The sequence below is a fragment of the Thamnophis elegans genome, chromosome Z (assembly GCF_009769535.1).
Source record: "Thamnophis elegans isolate rThaEle1 chromosome Z, rThaEle1.pri, whole genome shotgun sequence".
Lineage (NCBI taxonomy): Eukaryota > Metazoa > Chordata > Lepidosauria > Squamata > Colubridae > Thamnophis > Thamnophis elegans.
In genome coordinates, this window is record NC_045558.1 from 75524802 (window position 1) to 75545333 (window position 20532).

General features: G+C 39.1%; 1 protein-coding gene across 4 annotated transcripts in view; it reads right to left on the minus strand.

Moving 5' to 3' along the window:
- The window catches only part of TPK1 (thiamin pyrophosphokinase 1), a 392033-nt gene that overhangs the window by 85560 nt on the left and 285941 nt on the right, over nt 1-20532 (minus strand). For 3 of the 4 annotated variants that reach the window (XM_032234581.1, XM_032234579.1, XM_032234580.1), the window contains one exon: nt 13943-14089. The exons of the other annotated variant lie outside the window; for it this stretch is intronic. In XM_032234581.1, the coding sequence (XP_032090472.1) occupies nt 13943-14089 (147 nt within the window). The remainder of the gene's footprint in view (nt 1-13942; nt 14090-20532) is intronic. 4 annotated transcript variants of the gene reach the window in all.

Here is a 20532-nt window from a genome sequence, read left to right on the forward strand (position 1 = left end):
GTAAAATCACCACCCTCTCCCTTCTTTGGGGTGGAAACCTTGGCTTCGCAGCAGGAGGAACCATACTCATCCAGAAGTGATCCAGAGGATGAACCACTGGTAAGCAAACCAATTAAACCGCTTCCCCTTCCCCTAAGAATGTTTATCCCCAACTGGGAGAGGGGGATGAAAATCTCAGCTTTAGTGGACTCGGAGAGCACCCGCTGTTTGATCAGCCCAACCCTGCTAAGGAAGTTGAAGATTAATGTAAGGAAGCTGAAAAGCCCCATAGTTTTTTGCCAACTAGATGGGTCAATAGCAGGGGGGGGGGGGAGCCAGCTTCATTTGCCACTGAGCCTCTACAGATAGGCATCGGAAGCCATGAGGAAATGCCTACATTTATAGTGGAGCCTGGCATGTAATGGCCATTAGTTCTGGGTCTTGCATGGCTGAAAAAATGGAACCCCCAAATTAATTTGAAGCAAGGCACCATAAGAGTGCAGATGCACATGACTTTTGCTGAGAATCCAGACATAGAAACTGAGGGGGCAGAGCACCTAGAAACATCAATGCCTGCTTACACTATGCCAACCCAGGGCATACCCAAAGAATATAAGGACTTGGCTGAGGTTTTTAGTGAAAAAGCATCTGATGAGCTTCCCCACCCCCACTGCTCCACTGACTGTGCGATAGAAATTCTACCCGGAGACAAACTCCCTAAACCCAAGATGTATAGCATGTCTCCAAGGGAGCTGGAAGAACTGAGGGCATTCATTGAGAAAACCTAGCAAGGGGTTTCATTGAATCAGCCCGGCCAAAAGTTGCAGCCCCAGTGTTGTTTAGAGAGGAAAAAGATGGCTCTAAACGCTTATGTGTCGATTTTCGAAATTTGAATTCTATCAGTATGAAAAATATATATCCCCTCCCACTTATGAAGGATATGCTAGCACACCTCGCTAAAGGGAGAATGTTTTCAAAGCTGGATTTAAGGGAGGCTTACTACCGTATCAGAATTAAGGAGGGAGATGAATGGAAAATGGCATTTAACACCCCTCTTGGATGCTATCAATTCAAAGTGCTACCATTTCGGCTACAAGGGGCCCCTGCAGTATTTATGCAATTAATAAATGAAGTGTTGCAGGAGCATTTATATAAGGGTTACATAGTCTGTATTGATGACATTTTGTTATATTCTGAGACCGAGGCAGAACATATAAAACTAGTCCAGGCGGTTCTGAACAAACTTCGCTCTGCAAAACTTTATGCTAAACTCTCCAAATGCGAATTCCACCAAGAAAAATTGATTACTTAGGATACCACATTTCACACCAGGGCATAGAAATGGATCCTTCGAAAGTGTAATCGGTACTTGACTGGGAACCACCCAGAATACGCAGTTGCAAAGCTTCCTGGGATTCGCCAACTTTTACCGGCAGTTTATCCCTGCTTTTGCCAAAATTGCTCTCCTCATCACCAAGCTCTTAAAAACGAAGGGGGGGGGGTAACTCAAAACTGAACTAGCCTTTGAACTGGACAATTTGAAAAACTTAAATGGTTGTTTTCAGCAGAACCAATCCTAAAGAACCTGGACACAGAGAAACCGTTGGTCATACAAGCAGATGCTAGTGATGTGGCGATAGGAGCGGTCATGCTTCAGAAAAATGAGAAAGACCAATTACAACCATGCACTTACACATTCAAAAAATTGAATGAATCTGAGCAAAAGTGGGCCATTTGGGAAAAAGAGGCTTATGTAGTTCGATGGGCTCTTTTAACCTGGAGACATTTCCTAGAGGGGAGTAAGATCCCTTTTGAAGTCTGGACGGATCATAAAAATTTAGAAGCCCTAAAGACCCAAAGGAAACTCTCTCCAAAACAAATACGATGGGCTCAGTACTTTAAACGGTTTGAATTTACGCTCAGATACCTCTGGGGGGGGGGGGGGATTTTCTGGCAGATGCACTATCCAGGAAACCGCAATTCAATAGTATGAAGCCAAACGTAATCAAACCCAATCAACTATTGTCTATGCTATTTCAAGAGCAACTTTCTGGGTCTGCTTTTAACTCACCTGGATTTCAAACAAAGTAGTAAGCAAACTGGGTATTAAAAATACATCACCTACTGTGCTTTTTTGCAAATCTGTGTCTCTGTGTGAAGACATCTAAAAAAAATCTAGACAGGTGATTATAGAGTACAAGGAGAAGGAAACTAGTAGCTGTAAACTTTTCAAAATTAATTTTTCTTGCTTCTCGAATTGTTGTTTATATTTTAAATGTTATTTGATGTAATACATATTTGTAATAAAATTAATGGTTTCAAAGCAGAAAATCCATGAATAATTCAAAAAGTCAGGTTGTTGGATAGGGTTGCAAATGCTATCTTGAGTGACCCAGTGCCAGAGAATCTGTATATGGAAATGCACTTACTCAATATTAAAATTTACCAACATCATATTTTACGTTAATGGATTAGGAAGAATGAATGCAGAGAGAGCATTCAGAGAGCCAGTTTGGTGTAGTGATTAAAATACTGGGCTAGAAACCAGAAGACCATAGGTTCTGGGACACCTTTAGGCACCAAAGACTGCCAGGTGACTCTAGGTCATTCACTTTATCTTAATCCAATCATTACACAAGATTGTTGTAGGAAAAATAAGACACAGCAGCATTAGGTATGCGCACCATTTTGAGTTAATGATAAAAAAGGTAGAACTAGTTAAAAAAAAAGGAATCCCTGTGCATTTTACTCTGCTAGTCCTAGCTGTAGGGGCTGATACTTATCTCTGTTTCAATGGCCAATGACTTAGCACTGTCTGAAATCATTTCTATTGTCACATAGCCAGCATGACATCATGAAGCACTGTTATCTTCACTACCAGTTTGGCAGGAGCTAGGCAAAAGATTCAAAAATCCATGGACAACCCAAACTGCTGACTTTGCAATAACAAAGTCTAAACTGTTTTACATTTAATATGTGAATGCAGCAAAATCGGACCAACTGATTACAAAGTTAGACATGACTGAGTTCCTAAATTAATCCACTGGTCATTATGTAAAAAATAAGATTACCAGTATCTAAAAAGTCATGGGAGCATAAAGTGGAAAAAGTTATCAAAAATGAGAAGGTGAAGATCTTGTGGGACTTTTGAATGCAAACGGATTGTCTTTTGGAGCACAACATGCCAAATATCATGGTTATTATGAAAGCTTACTATCAGTCTGAGCCAGCAAAATGTGGCTTTCAAAAACGAATGTATCAGATTTGGAAGGTGAACCACACAGACTGTGATATCAGTGAACAAAGGCTAATGGACCAACGACGTGTAATTCTAAGCCACAAATTTCTCACTACAGCAGAATTAACAGAAATTGAAGAGAAAGCAACTAATGGTCTGAGTATACCAACAAAGAAGAGTAACATCAAGAATGGTTTGCAGGCTCAAAAGCAAACTGAGGAAGAGAGGGAGGGAAAGGAATGTTGAAATGGATGAAGACAAAGAACATGGAAGCACTGAAGAACAAACACCAACAGATAGTGCTCAATTAGCTGAGAAAATAAAGCATCAAATGGAAGATGCTGAAAGAACACGTTTGCCAAAGCTGAACCAAGTGAACTGGAAAGAATTGAGAAAGGTACTAAAAAAGGTCAATGAGGCTGTGCAAACCATTCAAACCACTACATTAGCTGAAACAAACAAGCTGATGTATGCAGCAACATTCATAACCACCAAAGAATTGGGTTTGAAAATACAAAAGAATCGAAGAGGCAAGAAGAGGAAGCCTAAATGGAAAATTTGATTGGAATTGAAGATCAAAAAATTTCGTGGAGACTTGAGCAACTTGAAGAACCTAAGGCAAGGTCAGCTAAAGAACAAGCAGGTCAAAAGCAGCCTGGAAGCAAGACACGATTTGGAGAATAAAGCGATAGTAATTGAAGAGCTGAAGCAGAGGGTTGTTGCCATTGCTGAAAAGATGAAAAGATATGAAAACCAAGTAACTCAATTCAAGGAAAACTCACAGGTCAGAGCAAATCGGCACCAGTTTTATAAGAGCTTAAAAAGTGGAAATGGAGTAACAACAAATAAAAAGCCAGATAAAGAGAAAGCTCTGAAATTCTGGAAGAATTTGTGTGAAAACAACAAGAAGCACAACAGAAATGCAAAATGGATCAAACAGATTGAGGATTCTATTAAAGTGCATAAAATGGAAGAAAATAACAAAAGAAATGGTGCAAAGACAATCAAGAAAAGTGAAGAACTGGAGTCCACCTGGACCAGACGAGTTACATGGCTTCTGGTTAAAGGCATTTACAAGTGTGCACAAAAAATTGGCAGTCTAAATGAACCAGATCTTAAAAACACCTGAAAATGATGAATGGATGACAACTGGAAAGACATTTTTGATCCAAAAAGATGCCTGGACCCAGAGAGAGTTGGACAATTTGGACATAAAAACAAGGAAGCTTATGACAATGAATCATGCTTTGCAGCCTAAAAGTGATGTTGACCGATTATATCTACCAAGAGCAGAGGGTGGTCAAAGGCTCCTACAAGTAAAACAGACTGTGGAAGAAGAAAAACACAGCTTGAATGATTACATCCAGAAAAGTGAAGAACCAATAATTAAGGAAGTAAATAAGGAGGCCTTTTAAAGACAACTAAGTCAAAAGCTGAATATAAGAAAGAAGTAATTGAGAAGCAAGCTGAACATTGGAAAAACAAAGCTATGCATAGCCAATACTTGAAAAATATTGAAGGCAAATCTGACCAAAAGCTAACTTGGAACTGGTTAAGATCAGGAGCACTGAAAAAAGAAACAGAGCAGCTCAAGAACAAGCCTTTGCCACAAACTGCATGAAGACAAAAATTCAACATCTTATCACCAAAAACAAATGTCACCTCTGTAATGAGAAAGATGAGACAGTCGACCACTTGATCAGTGGGTGAAGCAAAATTTCACAAACTGACTACCTACAACGCCATGACTGTGTTGGTAAGATAATTCACTGGAAATTGTGCCAAAAGTTTGGATTTGAGTACAGCAAAAACCACTGGGAACATCAGGTTCAGAAGAGTTTAGAGAATGAGAAAGTCAAGATCTTGAGTGACTTCAGAATTCAGACTGACAGGCACTTGGCCCACAACACACATGACATAACAATAGTTGAAAAGAAAAAAGTATGGTTCATTGACATTGCAATACCCGGAGATGCACAAATTGAAGATAAACAAGAAGAAAAAATCACAAAGTACCGGGACTTGCAAATTGAAGTTGAGTGACTGTGGGGAAAAAAATTGTATATTGTCCCGATTGTAATTGGAGCCCTTGGAGCAATATCTAAAGGGCTACCTCGCTATTTGGAAATTTTAAATTTATCAGACTTGAACATTCTGATTCTATAAAAAACCATCCTACTTGGAACAGCTTGTATCCTCCTAAGTCCTTGGTTAGGACTCGAGCTGTTTAGCTGTTAAGTTACCAAAACCAGCCCCAAAGGCTGTGAATCTCACCAAAGATTAACCACATAATAATAATAATAGGAAAAACAGGTAGATGACAGATTAAATAGATGGAAAACCAAAGCTTTGCATGGACAGCACTTGAAAAACATTGAAAGAAAATGTGATGACAACTTAACATGGACATGGCTCAAGATGGGAACCATCAAGAAAGAAATGGAAGGTCTAATACTGGCTGCTCAAGAACAAGCACTACAAACTAATGCCATGAAAGCGAAGATACAAAAATCCATTGACAATGCAAATTGCCGATTTTGCAACAACAAAGTTGAAACTGTTTCACATTTAATATGTGAATGCAGCAAAATGGTACCATTTCCAAGAATTTTATAAGATACATCAACAAAAAACTGGGCTACTCGGAACATCTTATATTTTAAGAAGGTACCTGGTTGATACCTAGAACGCTGGCAGCAATCCGTATCAACCATTAGCACCAATCAATGATATTTGTAATGCATTTTTGAAGGTTCCATTGGCTGAGTTTCATGTTCAATGAATAAAATATAAATAATAATAATAATAAATAAAAATTCTGCCTTCCTGCCACCAAACAGGAAGGTAGACCACTTTCCTGCCGTGGCTGGGCCTGGACAGCTATCCAGTGTGGTTTCTATGGTTATGGAATTATTGTCTTTGGATCAGTAGTAGTTTAGCCAACGTGTACCAACCCAGCCACCTACCATCACTAAAGATGAGAAGAAATCATCAAAATTCCACATTGGGTCGGTCGTTGCCTGGGTCAACAAGGACCATGTCAGATGCCATGGCTCCTGGACATCTGTTGAAAAAGGGGCTATAGGGCTCAGTTGTTACTGCCAGGGAACCAGAATGTGCAACTGCAAAGCGATTGGAACAAAAGCGCAAAACTTGGACAACTGAAGAAAATCAAGAAATCATCAAATATTACTACAAGGCAGAACCAACAGCCAGGGGATTTTTAAAAAGAATGATGCAACTATGGAAGGAAAAAACCTGGAAAATGACATAACTGAACAAAGATTAATGGATCAAAGGCGCTTCATCATCCGTAATAAAGTTTTCACACAAGCGGAAATGCAACATCTAGAAATATTGGCTAAAAAGAAAAGAAGAAGTAAAGATGAACAGGCTGAAGAAATTTTTCCAACACCTGAACAAACTGACAAGCCAGTGGAAGAAACCAACATACAGGATGAAGACCCTCCTGTGCAATAACTTGAAAATGTAGAGTTAAAGTGATCTAGCAAAAATGCTGAAAGAAAAATTAAAAACCACATCAAAGAAAATGTAGAAAGAAAAAGACTACCTACCATTCATGAAGTGATAGCAAATGAGTGAAAGATCTGTTAACTGCCGTAACAACATTTTAACTTCCATCCCATCCAGCACACTATATGAAACCAACCAACTAATGTATAGCACAGCTGCCGTTATAACTGCAGAACTAGGTTATAAAATGCCAAAAAAGAAACTCACTGGAACACCAAAGTAGAAAATTTAACTTAAAAATAAAATTAAAGAATTACGAGGGAATGTCAGCAATTTGAAGTACTTGAAAGAAAGAAAACTAAAGAAGAAAAAGCTGAACAATAGTTTACACAAAAAATATAACTTGGAGGAAAAAACAATAACAGAAATCATGAAAGAACTAAAACAACATGCAATAGCAACAGTAAGGAAAATTGAAAGATACGAAGGACGAATAAAACAATATTGTGAAAATGTCCAGTTCAGAAGAAACCAACATCTCTTCTACTGGTCCCTTGATGAAAATCAAGTCTAAACTAATGTTCATCCATGTAAAGAAAAAACTTTGAACTTTTGGAAAGAACTGTGGGAAAACCCAGTGGAACATAACAAAATTGCTTCCTGGATCAAAGATATTCAACAACAACACGAAACAAAATGGAAAATATTGTAATAAAAACTGACATGCTTACAAAACAATCAAAGAAGGTCAAGAACTGGAAAATACACCTGGCCTGGACGAATTGCATGGATCCTGGCTAAAACACCTAACCAGTCTCCATCATCGCATGGCCACTCAATTTGATCAAATGCTTCAAAATGTAACAAGGAAGAATGGTTAACAGCTGATCAAACATACATAGGGAGGTACTGTGACCTAACAGGAATCAGCTTGCCCAATGCATGATTTCATCATCTGAACATCTAAAATCATTCTTTCGAGAGTCACACATCTGTTCAAAGCACAGAGAATATGTGTAAGGCACCAAGCCTTCTCAGGAGTATCCTGCATTCTTTGCATTTCTTATTGTCAGGCTAACTCTATGCCTGGCTCCTATTGTTTCAAAGTTGATGAAAACTATTTTATTTCAAATACTCTGGCCCTTAGTGTATTTAGGAGTTTGTTTTCAATTATATTTTAATAACTGTTTTGTTGTTGGTTTTCTTGTTTCACCATTCAAAATAATAGAAAACTAGAATGGCACACAGAAATAGAAACATAAATGAATAAACAAAGGAGGCAAGGCCAAGAAAGCAAACAAAAAACCCATATATTCTCATCATCACCATCACCGAATTACAGAATAACAGACTTGGAAGGGACCTAGGAGGTCTTCTAGTCTATTCCCCTGCTCAAGCAGCAAGCTCTATATATTATACGTCTTAAATACTAAAAATGTCCTACACATTACATTATTCAATAATCTCTACAAAAAATCTACAATGATTTTTTAATACTATATATCAGAGGTGTCAAACTCATGATGTCACATTGTCATCATGTGACGTATTGCAACTCCACCCGCTAAACTGGGGGTGGGCATGGCCAGTGTGTGATGCATCGAGCCCGCAGGCATTGAGTTTGACACCCCTGCTATCAGGGGTGAAATCCAGCAAGTTCTGACAGGTTGTGAAGAACCGGTAGTGGAATTTTGAGTAGTTCGGAGAACCGGCAAATGCCACCCCAGAATGGGGTGCAAATGGAGATTTTGCAGTATTCTTCCACTGCCATGCCCACCAAGCCACACCATGCTTACCAAGCACACCACATCCACCAAGTCATGCCCACAGAACTGGTAGTAAAAAAAAATGAATTTCACCAATGCCTGCTATATATTATCTTATAATGCAGCTAGGCCTGATACTGATTGATAATGGCTTTCCTAGGGATCCTAGCTGAGCTCATGAGACAGCTGACAGATATTCCCTATTCAACTTCATTGGTCACTGCCTTTAGAATTTGGACTAAAATTATATCTGAAGTATGTACCTTATCACAGCAATGGATTTATCAGGTAGCCTTCAACATTTCCATTTAATCTTTTCAACAGGAATACAGAAACCATATTCACATAATTATAAAGTGTTTAAGAGATTTATAAGAAATGAAATACTTTGGAAGCTACTTAGTAGCATCTAAATGCAACAGCATATTTAGTTAGGGTTCCCTAACATAAAACCTTGTGCATTTATTATGAATTTAAGTGCAATTTCAGCTAATGGTACTTTCAAATATATATCACAATTTCATGCTCCAAACTACAATTCAAAAGAATGTGAATAAAACTGCTTTTGATTTATGCATCTCAAGCTACATAATGATTGCAACAATATATAGTTTACGATCAGTGAGGTGCTCATGCTGAAGTTAAAGAAAATCTTGCATAAACACAGCAGTTAATTGCTTTGAAATTATTGGCACAAAATCAGGCACAGCTTGATTGGAAAAGCTTTATATATAATTATCCAATACAACAGCTTACATTCACTTTTGGAGACCAAATCACAGTTTTAGTGATACTATATCTAACCATTTTCTGGAAAAGAAAAAGATCCAACTTGCAAATGGTGGATGGATGCCTGTACTGTCTTTTTCCTGGACCTATTTCTAAATCATTTGTTTGCTAAAACCCCAAAATTGTGATGATTTCTCTATACAATATAAATGTGTTAACTATTTACATTTGGTCTCCAGGTCTACTGGCAAAACCAGATCTTCAGGTTCTTGCAGAAGGATAGAAGAATGGAAACAGATTTTACTGTAAGGTGTTCCAACAATTGGCATTGCAGCAGAGAAGTCTTTTATTCTAAATCCCAATATTTGGAGTTCTTTGACCAATGATCCGAAGTACGACTTCTGTGGGCAGGATAGGCCTGTTCTAGAGGAATAGGGCATCAGGTAATCTGGACCTATGCAATTAAACCTTTAAAGGTCAAAATCAACATTTTGAATTGTGTTTGGAAGCAAATTGGTAGCCAGTGAAGTTTGTGAAACAACAGTGTAATATGGGTAACCTGGGAGGCCAAAGGCTGCTCTTATGGCTGCACTTTGTACCAGCTGAAGCTTATGAATGAATTTCAAGGGTTGCCCCATGTACACCACATTGCAATAGTCCAGAAAAGTGATGACCAGTGTTTGAGTAACTGAGCACAGGGACTCATGATCCCAGAAAGGTTGCAACTGGTGCATAAACCAGAGCTGTACAAAAGCTCTCCTAGTCACACCCATCAACTGCTTTGCTGTAGTTATGGCTCCTGAGTGGGGCCAAGACATGCTTCCTAGATAGGCATATGCCTGCCAAAGCTCAACCCAGCACTGCTATTCAATCCATTGCCCCTGTTTCTGTTGCTGCCACACGTCCTGTCGCCATTTTGTTTGCTGCCACTGTTGGCCTGTTTTTGCTGCTTCAGGCATCATTGCCACCTGATTTGTCACCACCACTGGTCTGGAACAACCCACATGTCATTGCATGCATCATTGCTGATGTTTTTTCACTGCTGCAGTTTGTCCCCACTTGGCCAGCCCCCATTGCTTGGCCCATTGCTGGCACCTGGCCTACTTGGCCCAAGTGGACTATCTGGCCCATTGCTGTTTGGTCATCTGCCACTATCTGGGATATTACCATGGTCACTTAGCCTTCTGCTGCTGCATGGCCTACTGACATGATTGCTTGGTCTGCTGCTGCTAACCACTCACCAACTGATATTTGGTCTGCCGCTACAGCTACACGGTCTGTCACTGCTTGGCCCACCATTGCTACTTGGCCTACCACCACTCAGCTTCTGCTGTTACTTGGCCTATCACCATCTGGTCTACAGCCGATGTCACTCAGCCCACTGCCATTGCCTAGCCTGTCACTGTAGCACATAAACCAATCAGAGTCCTCCAAAATATTCTAAGTAAATCAAAAAACCTAGCAGCCTCTAAAGAAAAACCAAGAGTGATCAACCAGCAAACCCTAACCAGCAAACACTCTCCAAATAAGCATAGATTATACTAAGATTAACAGCAGACCAACAATCAAAAAGTAAATAATATAAATAACTGTCAAATAAGCTAACAGTAAACAGCCCAACCCCAAAACCAGCAAGATCACTCCCACCAACACTGAACGGCAAGTCACTATAATATAAATTGAGAACAAGCGTACTTCCTTAGTAGTTCCAATGATGTTACCTAGTTTGGGTAATGAAATATCTGTAAGAAAACAACCAAGCTCAGAGACCAGAAAGGACCCCTCAAGTAGAAATATAGATATGAAGACAATAGGACATCATCTTATTTTTGATCCAAAAAAGATAAATATAAAATATAATTTAGCCTCTGTATAAAAAGTCTGAAGTTTCATATATCTAAGATCAACAATAACAGAAAATAAAGTGTATGTGTTTACATGTATTTAAAAAGCTCATAATCTGAATGACTCATAATCATAAGCATTTTAGCAATTCCTTCAAAGACATAACTGCTCTTTTAAAATAGAGAAAGAAATAGCTTTGATTTGCACATAAAGTATTTTTCTATTTCCCTTCTCATAAAGTACAATATAGAATGAAGAAATTACTGTTTTCCATTAAGCAGTCTTTCACCTGCACAGTTTAAAGTGATTTCTGAGGGGGAATTCAAACAGGTTTTCTGTACAAACAGCTCATCAGATTATAACAATCTTAATGGATAGCTTGACTTTAGTATAACATTATATACTTAAATGGTCAAGCTTTCATCATATTCCATGACTGCTCACCTTGCAGCCATTTTGAAATCGATGTATGATAGAAGTTTTCACCCGTGGTATGAAATATAGCAAAAAATATACTACGATAGTAAGTATGAGGTAAGTGCTCAAATTTAGAAATTACACTCAATCTAAAACAAATTTAAGGATTTTATTTCCCCCTATTGCATGGGGGAAAACCCACAATAAGCTAGTAAATAGCCCACAATAAGCTAGTGAAACATCCAGGCCATTTTTTTGATTCAGGACATGAAAGCAAAACAAACTATCTTGAATTTTTCACATCACAAAGAATAGGTGGAAAGCAATCCATAGCTTATATTATCTATAAATTATGGAATCAAATATAACTGAAAAGCCAGATAAGGCATCCTATCCCTGGTTTAGAGGCCTACCTATGATATGAAAGTAGGTGGAACTTCAACATTTACTGTAAAAGAGCTATTCTAATATACACGACAATTCATACATGGTTACATTACAGGGAAAAATTAATACATTAGTAAGCACGCCTCCTATTTGGTTCTTTTCATAATTCTTTCCCTGATGCAACTATTCGGGTCATAGTCTACTTTCACTACATAACAGTCTGAGTTCCTTAGTTGCATGTAGTATTATGTTTGTTAACAATGATTTGTATTTGTCTTACTAGATCCCAAATGTGGTCGATCTTATTTGCACATATTGGATTTGAAATATTTAGGTATTTTAATCTGACTCTTCATTTTCCCATTGATAGGCAGAATATTTGATTCTATTAATAAGACTCTAGCCTGGTAAACAACAAACAGCACAGGATATTTACTTAGTTTTGGAACCTAGTGACCAAGATGTAACAATTTTGTAAGGTCCCCGGTCATAACGATTTATTCATCAGCACTTACTGTAGGAAATGCACTTCTCTTTAAAAAAAGAATTTAGATGACTATCTGTTGTCAACAAAATTACATCAATTTCAGATTTCTAAATTTACCTCAAGTTAGTTTGGACTATTGGATTAAGGCACTGGACTAACAGTAGAAAGACCTGATTCTAATCCTGCATAGAAATCAAATGAGTGACTTTGAGCCAGTCATTCTTTCTTACCTTAGGAGATTACATGGACTTGCCTGTATATTACCATAAATCATGTCCAATGCTGCATTTAAAAACAGTTTGTAAATACAGTATTTATTCTGTCTCATTTGCAAAATTATTTACATGTTCACAATAACTTGCAGTAAGCAATTATTTAACCTCAATTGTGAATATATTCTAGTTTTTTGGCTCTAAAGGTACAGTATTATAATTTCTTATTTCAATATCAAATGAACTTTGCATGAAGCACTCTTTTTAAATCTTGAGAATCTTGTAAGTTTAAAAAACAGTGTTTACTTCTACATTTCAATTCATTATCCTGAAAAGTATTCTGTTTCAGATTAAGTTTAAGAGATGTATGTATGGGTGGGTGAGTGGGTGGATGGATGGAGTACTGAAATTAAATACTTCTGAGGAACTTTCCATGGCAGACAATTATTTGGCTAGAAAAACTAATATATTTCTGTGTTTCAGCCAAAGCAAAGTGTCTCTGTCTCTGTCTCTCTTTCACACACACACACACACAAGAATTCTCTTTATGCTACTTTTAACTCTACCAAATTACAAATCAACCATCTGCATAAAAACAAAGTAAGGTAAAAACTAAAAACTACATTGTGGCTATAATTACATAATTTTAGCGCAACAATGTCAGTTAAATATAGTATTAAACAGAGAGTTAGCTAATAGAATAGAATAGAATAAAATTCTTTATTGGCCAAATGTGATTGGACATACAAGGAATTTGTCTTTGGTGCATATGTTCTCAGTGTACATAAAGAAAAAATAAAATAGCATAGAATAGAATTCATCAAGAATCATAAGATATGACACTTAGTGATAGTCATAGGTTAATAGTCATAAGCAATCACATTATACTAGGAAACAAATAAAACAATATAAATTTTAAAGATACAAGCAACATACCCTGTTTCCCTGAAAATAAGACCTCCCTGGATAATAAGCCCAATCGATCTTTTAAGCGCATGGGCTAAAATAAGCCCTTCCCCAAAAATAAGCCCTCCCTGAAAATATTGCAACACAGCAGCAGCCATGAGGTGACCACACTCGCCGCCTCTTGCACGTCAAAAATAGTAAGACCTCCCCAAAAACAAGTCCAAGCACTTATTTTGGGGGTCAAAAGAAAATAAAGACCCTGTCTTATTTTCGGGGAAACACGGATAGTTATAGTTAGCTACTAGGAAATTATTATTATAATTATTGCCCTGAAACAAATGTGATTTAAAATAAGCTTAGCTAGGTGATGCCAGTTATATTTTATTTCATAACATTTTTTTCTGTATTTGATTGCATACATTGATTTCACAGCTGTAAGTGTAATAATTTCTATGGAAGGTATAAGATGCATTGATTAAAAAACAAGTTTCATTTAACTTACAGGCTGAAGTAGATATATTAAGGAACACTCTTGAATAATTATGATGGGAAAAGAGGTTATCTTAACTGCATGGAAGAGAGTTTCCACAGATGCCATGATTTGGTCAAAGCGACCTCCAAGTCCACCCAAAGTTATAATCGTGTCCATCTAACAGAAATACAAAACACACATAAAGAAAAAAAAATATAATGTTGAAGAAAGATCCAAAAATACATTTTGCACCTTTCCTATAAAATATAAATGCACATGTTTACAAAGCATAAATATTTGAGATGTTGAACAGATTTTAAAAATATCAATAATATATTTACAATGGGGAGAATTTTTAAAATAAGTATATCTGAATATATTAGCCTCATTCATTTTGATCCTCTTTTTTATAGATGATGATGATACAAATATCTTGGTCTTGATTTTCTAAGTTGTAATAACATAGGAATGAACAGAAATAGGAACATTTCATTGGTTTTCTGAATACATCTTAATGACAGATCCATGGAAGTCAAAGCAAATAGTAGCTCAGAGTTGTGATGGCCATGCATTATCTCTAATAACAGTGGCAGTAGATTTTGAAAATCAGTTGCTAAGTAATATGAATAGGAGGAATGAAACGACTAGATTAAGTACTTCATCCTGGAACCAATAGAACTTTTCAAAAGATGGGATGGGTAGAATAGGATAGAATAGAATAATTTGGCCAAGTGTGGCTAGATGCACAAGGAATTTGTCTCTGGTGCAGAAGCTCTAAGTATACTTACAAAACAATAGAGTAATCATCATCATAATACCAAAAAGAGGGAATAATAAAAAAACAAGAAGGCTAATTCTAATATTACGGTCAAACAACCTGGGTAAATACACATAAACAGTAGTGTGAGAGAGGGTGTTGGTACTTATCTGATACGTCTCTTCTAATAAGGTAGAGATAGCATCCATGCATCGATTAACACTGTCCGCTCTCTGATTGGACTGAGTCTGATTAATAATTAATTAATACCCTTTATAATCCGCCCTGTGGGTAGCTCCACCCAGCTTTTGGTGAAGAAAATACACACACACACACAGACTCATCATGTTATGCAAGAAGTTAAAAGTTTAGTAATCCAAGGAAGTCAATTTAGTAACATATGAAAATCTGAAGTACGAATATAACCGTCCTTATACATGTAGTTAGCAACCCCACTTCCTGAATACAGTGATGAGGACCAGTCGCCTCTCAGGAGGGGCTGGATGCTATCTCCACCTTATTAGAAATGGCGTATCAGCTAAGTACCAATGTCCTTTCTCAATAGAGGTGGAGATAGCATCCATGCATGGGACATAACCAACCTGGGCTGTCCATACGGAAGGGACCAAGACTGGTTGAAATCATCTGTCAGAATGTATTGATTGCAAGACCCGACGGCCAAATGCCGCATCCACGGATGCAAATTTATCTAATTTATAATTATTTATAAAGAGTGAAGGTGATGCCCATGCGGCTGCCCTGCAAATTTCCTCTAGGGAGGCTCGCGTTGCCCAAGTAACAGTAGTGGCCGTGCTCGTTAAATGAGTGGTGACCTCCTGAGGAACCGTTTCCTGATTAGAATGGTAAGCTGTAGCTATACATTTCCTGACCCACCTACCTATAGTAGGTATCGAGACCTTACATCCCAACGTGGGTTGGAAAGATACGAAAAGAGTCTCTGAATGTCGGAATTCCGATGTTCCGATGGTCTAACCTGAGCACCGCTCTGTCCTCGTGGAAGGTACACAAGTCCTCTCTAACTGACAGGGCCTGTAATTCCAAAATCCTCCTGGTGTAGGTGATGGCTGCCAGGAAGGCCACCTTCAAGGTGAGGAACTGCAGTGAGGTAGTACGGAGGGGTTCAAATGGTGGTTTGGTGAGAGAAGTGAGCACCTTTGATAAGTCCCATGTGGGGTACCTGTGAACTGTAGGTGGCCTGATATTGGACGCTCTTTTTAAGAACCGCTGTATGGTGGGGTGCTAGTAGTGAGAGCAGCTACCTGTCTTCTTAGTGTATTGGGGAATAATCCCTTATCTAAACCACCTTGGAGGAATTCCAGGACCTGAGGGACAGAGGAAGAGGTAGGAACAATCCCTTTGATGGAACACCATGAACAGAAGATCCGCCAGGTTGCATTATAGATGCTGTCTGTGGGGGATCTTCTAGAGGCCTGAATAGTGTCTATGACCCTGGGGGAGAACATGTCCTGCATCAGAACACCCTGCTCAAGTGCTAGTGGTCAGCTGGAGCCCTGACTGAGGGACACCTTGTCTGGCGGGATCCTCCAGGGTCTCTCCACGAACAATGCCTGGAGGTCTGTGAACCACGAACAACGCAACCAGTGTGGGGCCATGAAGATGAGTTCTGCTTTGACGGAGATGACCTTGTGTATGACTCTGACTATCAGCAGGGTTGGAAAAGCATATAGGAGCCCCAGAGGCCAGGGATAATGAAGGGCATCCACTACCTCTGCACCCGGCAGGCAGAACCTGGTAAGGTACCTAGGCAGCTGTGTATTGGTTGGGGATGCAAATAGGTCCATAACTGGAACCCCGAAGCATTCGTGATCTCCTGGAAGAGACAAGGGTGCATTCGCTATTCCGCTTGGTCAACCATGGCCCTACTCAGCCAATTGGCTTGAACATTCTCCATCCCCGAGATGGGCTCGGCCGAGATGGATAGGAGATGAGCCTCTGCCCAGCCGCTTAGTTGACTGGCTTCCCTCATTAGATGTTTCGATCTCGTGCCCCCCTGTCTATTCACATATGACTTAGCAATCATGTTATCGGTCAGAATTAAAACATGCTGATCCCTGATGTAGTGTGTGAACCACTGGAGGGCCAGGCATATGGCTCTGAGCTCCAGCTAGTTAATGCTCTGGGTTGTCTCCTCCAGGCTCCACTGACCTTGTGCCATATGTTTACCAAGATGTGCACCCCAGCTCCTGGAGACTAGCGTCAGTGATAATGGTGACCCTATGGTCCACCCTAAAGTGACATCCCTTCTCAATGACTGGGGACCTCCACCAGTGGAGGGAATTGCAGACCCCCCTCATTATGGTGACCTTAGATAGGGGAGTGCTTGTTTGTCTCTTTTGAAAAGGCAAAAGGAACCATTTTAGGTCCCTGGAGTGTAATCTAGCCCAGGACACAATTGCAATGGTAGACACTATTTTCCCCAGCAGTTTCAAGAGCTTAGCTAAGGAGACTTTGTTCTCCCCCTGCATCTGGGTCACCAGCTGTCGTAGGCTGACCAGACGCTCCTCAGAGAGGAATACCTGCTCTAAGTACAAGCCCCCCACATGTGGTAGTATGAGCTGATGACATTTCCAGCATTTTTCGGATTTGTTGTTAGACATTCTTGCTATTCTCGTTGGGGATAAGTGCCACCTGTAAAACATACAAATTTTCTTTATATGAAGTTGACATTGCCATTTTACAGTTTTGAGACCACAGTTTTTGCCATTTCTCTAGGTCAATCCCATGCCCAAAATTTGCCCCCCAAGCTAACATAGTTTCTTTAACTTATTCTTCCTGTAGCTTCACCTCTAATAGGTAGCCATAAAGTTTTTAAATTACTTTTTCATCAGTACCTGTTAAGATTTTATCTAATTCAGTCATTTTATCATAGAAATCCTCCTTTGTTGTATCTAGAATGTATTTGCACATATGAATACCAATTAATTTCAATTCCTTCCTGTTTCAAGTCTTGAATGGATTTAAGGTCACCCTCTGTATTTAATACTTCAACATATCTAACTGTTCCTTTTTGTATATTATTGAATATGAAAAGGCTTCAATGGTTGATATCCAGACTGGAATTTTTAAATAATGTAATTTCTTAACCTTCTCCCAGTTTAATAACAAAGTCTCTCTTATATAATGTCTTCTAAAGTAACCTTGTACTGAAGCTAAAAATATTGGACTAAAATGTACATGTGGTTGGAGAAAATGATACATAAACACATAGACTTAAAACCAGAACTTTTTTATTGGGAATCATACCAGAATCATACAATAAAGACTTGAAATATTTGATTGTAAATGTCTTAACAGCTGCTAGAATTGTATTTGCAAAAAATTGGAAAAATGAGAAAACACCAACACAGGAGGAAACTATTCAGAAAATAATGGAATGTTCTGAAATGAGTAAATTTACATTTGAAATTAGAGAACAGGAGGATGAGCAATTTTATAAGGTATGGGATTTGTTTTACCAAAGGTTAGACAAAAAAAACTAGAATTGAAATTGTTTATTTATGTAATACCAGAAAGTTATAGTCATTGTTATGAATGTTTTTTGCTATGAAATAGAATGCTTGATCATATGACATATAAAGGACAATAATGTATTTAATGTATAAGAGTGGGATGATTTGAACGCTATGTTTAATTGTAAGTATTGATCATGTTATACTGGAAAGATTTTTATATGTTAAATGGACCAATGATGATGTAATGAATAATTGATACATATATTAATTGAAATATTCAATAACTACTTGGATTAACAATGGAAAACTATTCTGGAGTTGAATATGCCACACTATAAGTATTGTATATTCTATGGATGATTAATATTAGCGGTAATCTGAACACATAATGTTCAATGATAATGATGTATTTAGTTATGTTTGATGGATAACCAGTGATGTTATTTTTAATTGTAAAAACTGATGCACAAAAGTTTGTAACCAAATAACATGCTTGGTGAAATTGAGGAAAGTTTTTTGTATGTGTTGTTTTGTTTATGTTTGTTTTAAAAATAAAAATAAACTTTTTTTAAAAAAGAGAGGAATACCTGCTCTGTCTGCATGTCAATCCAAGCACCCAGATGCAGAATCTTGGTGGTGGAAATAAGATGACTCTTTGCCCCATTGATAGAGAAACCATGTGACTGGAGGGCCTGAACTGTGAGGGAAAAATCAAGGCTGCCCTTTCTCTTGAGACTGATTGCACCAAAATGTCATTGAGATAGCAGTGTACCCAGATGGGTATGGTTCTCAGATGTGCCGCTAGTGTCACTAAAATCTTAGTAAAGGCTCGAGGAGCCGAAGAAAAACCAAAGGGCAAGGCCCTATATTGATAATGAACATTGGCATAACAAATGACAGTGACCTTGGAGGATAGGTACATGCAAGTACGCTTGTTAAGTCAATAGAAGTAAGAAAATCTCCTTGTCTTAACCCTTCTAGAATCGTATGCATTTTGAACTTTCTATACTTTAAGTACATATTAAGTAATTTTAAATCCAAAATAGCCCTCCATCCCCCAGAGGACTTGGGGATAACAAACAGGATGGAGTAAAACCCCTGATGGTGCTGGCCCTCTGGCACCTACTGGATGGCCTCAATATCCAAAAGGTGTTGGACAGTCAAGCGCATCAGGAGTGCATCTGTGAGTTGTGGGAAACTGGGGAACAGATAAAAAACTGTGTGGGGGAGGAGATGAACTCCAGGACTAAACAAGCCCTAACCGTGGACCTTATCCAACTGCCTGAAGTAGTGGAGTCCTACTTATCAGCAAAATGTAGCAATCGCGCCCCAATGAGGAACCGATCCTGTAATTGCTTATGGCTTACGATTGTACCTGTCCCCCCTCACTCGAAAGGGCCATTTGTTTTGGTTGCCCCTCTGCTACCTATAAGGTTGTTGACATTGGCGCTGGCCAAAGCTGCCCTGTGATCGGAAACCTGGAGAGTTATAGTCATAGCCCCGAAATGAGCCCCCATACTCCTGCTGCCTATACTGCTGTCTTTTGGAATAGAGACCGTGACAGGAGAAATCCTTCTTGCTATTTGAGAACAAAACCTTATGTTTGTCCTTTCCCTCCATTAGTAATGGTGTGAGGGTGTCCCTGAACAAATCCCTCCTTTGTAGGTTTCGACGATCAATCGTCATTTGTGTCTCACATCAGTCTGCCATTGTCTCAACCAAAGGAGCCGACGGGAGGCTACTGTGGATGCAAACCTCATGGCACTATGGGTGGCATATGAAGAGAATAGAAACACGGCCATGATGTTGCTAAGATCTTGGTGCGCCCTGGAATCACCGACCGGTAACCTCTCTTGCAGCTGCGGTAGCCAGAAGAGGCTGGACCTAGAGAAAAATGAGGCAGCCGTTGAAGCCCGGACTGCCCATGCAGCCACCTAGTGTCCTTGTTGGAGGATTTGGTCAGCTCTGTCGTCGGGCTTAAGAACCTCCTCTTGTGAACCCGGCAATGTGGTGCTGGAGTAGAGAACTACTATTGGGGCATCCACTAATGGCCATTGTAGCAACTTATCAAGCCATTCTGCAAAAGTGTAGTAGTGCCTGTTGGCTGTGGAGGAGGCCAGACCAGCCGTGGGTGAAGACCATTGTCTCTGGACCATGTCCAGGAACAGTTGTGGGGCGGGTATGGTGTTGGCCTCCCACTTACGTTCTGTGAACCATGCGCTGGCAGATGTGGATGGCGCCAGGGCTGTGGGAGCCACATGATCTCCCATGGCTGATGTGGCTTTGGTCTTGGCAAGCAAAGTCTTGAAAAGGGCAGGTGGAAAAAGCTCCATACAGGGAGATTGTCTGGGGCAGCACTCTCCTCTTCA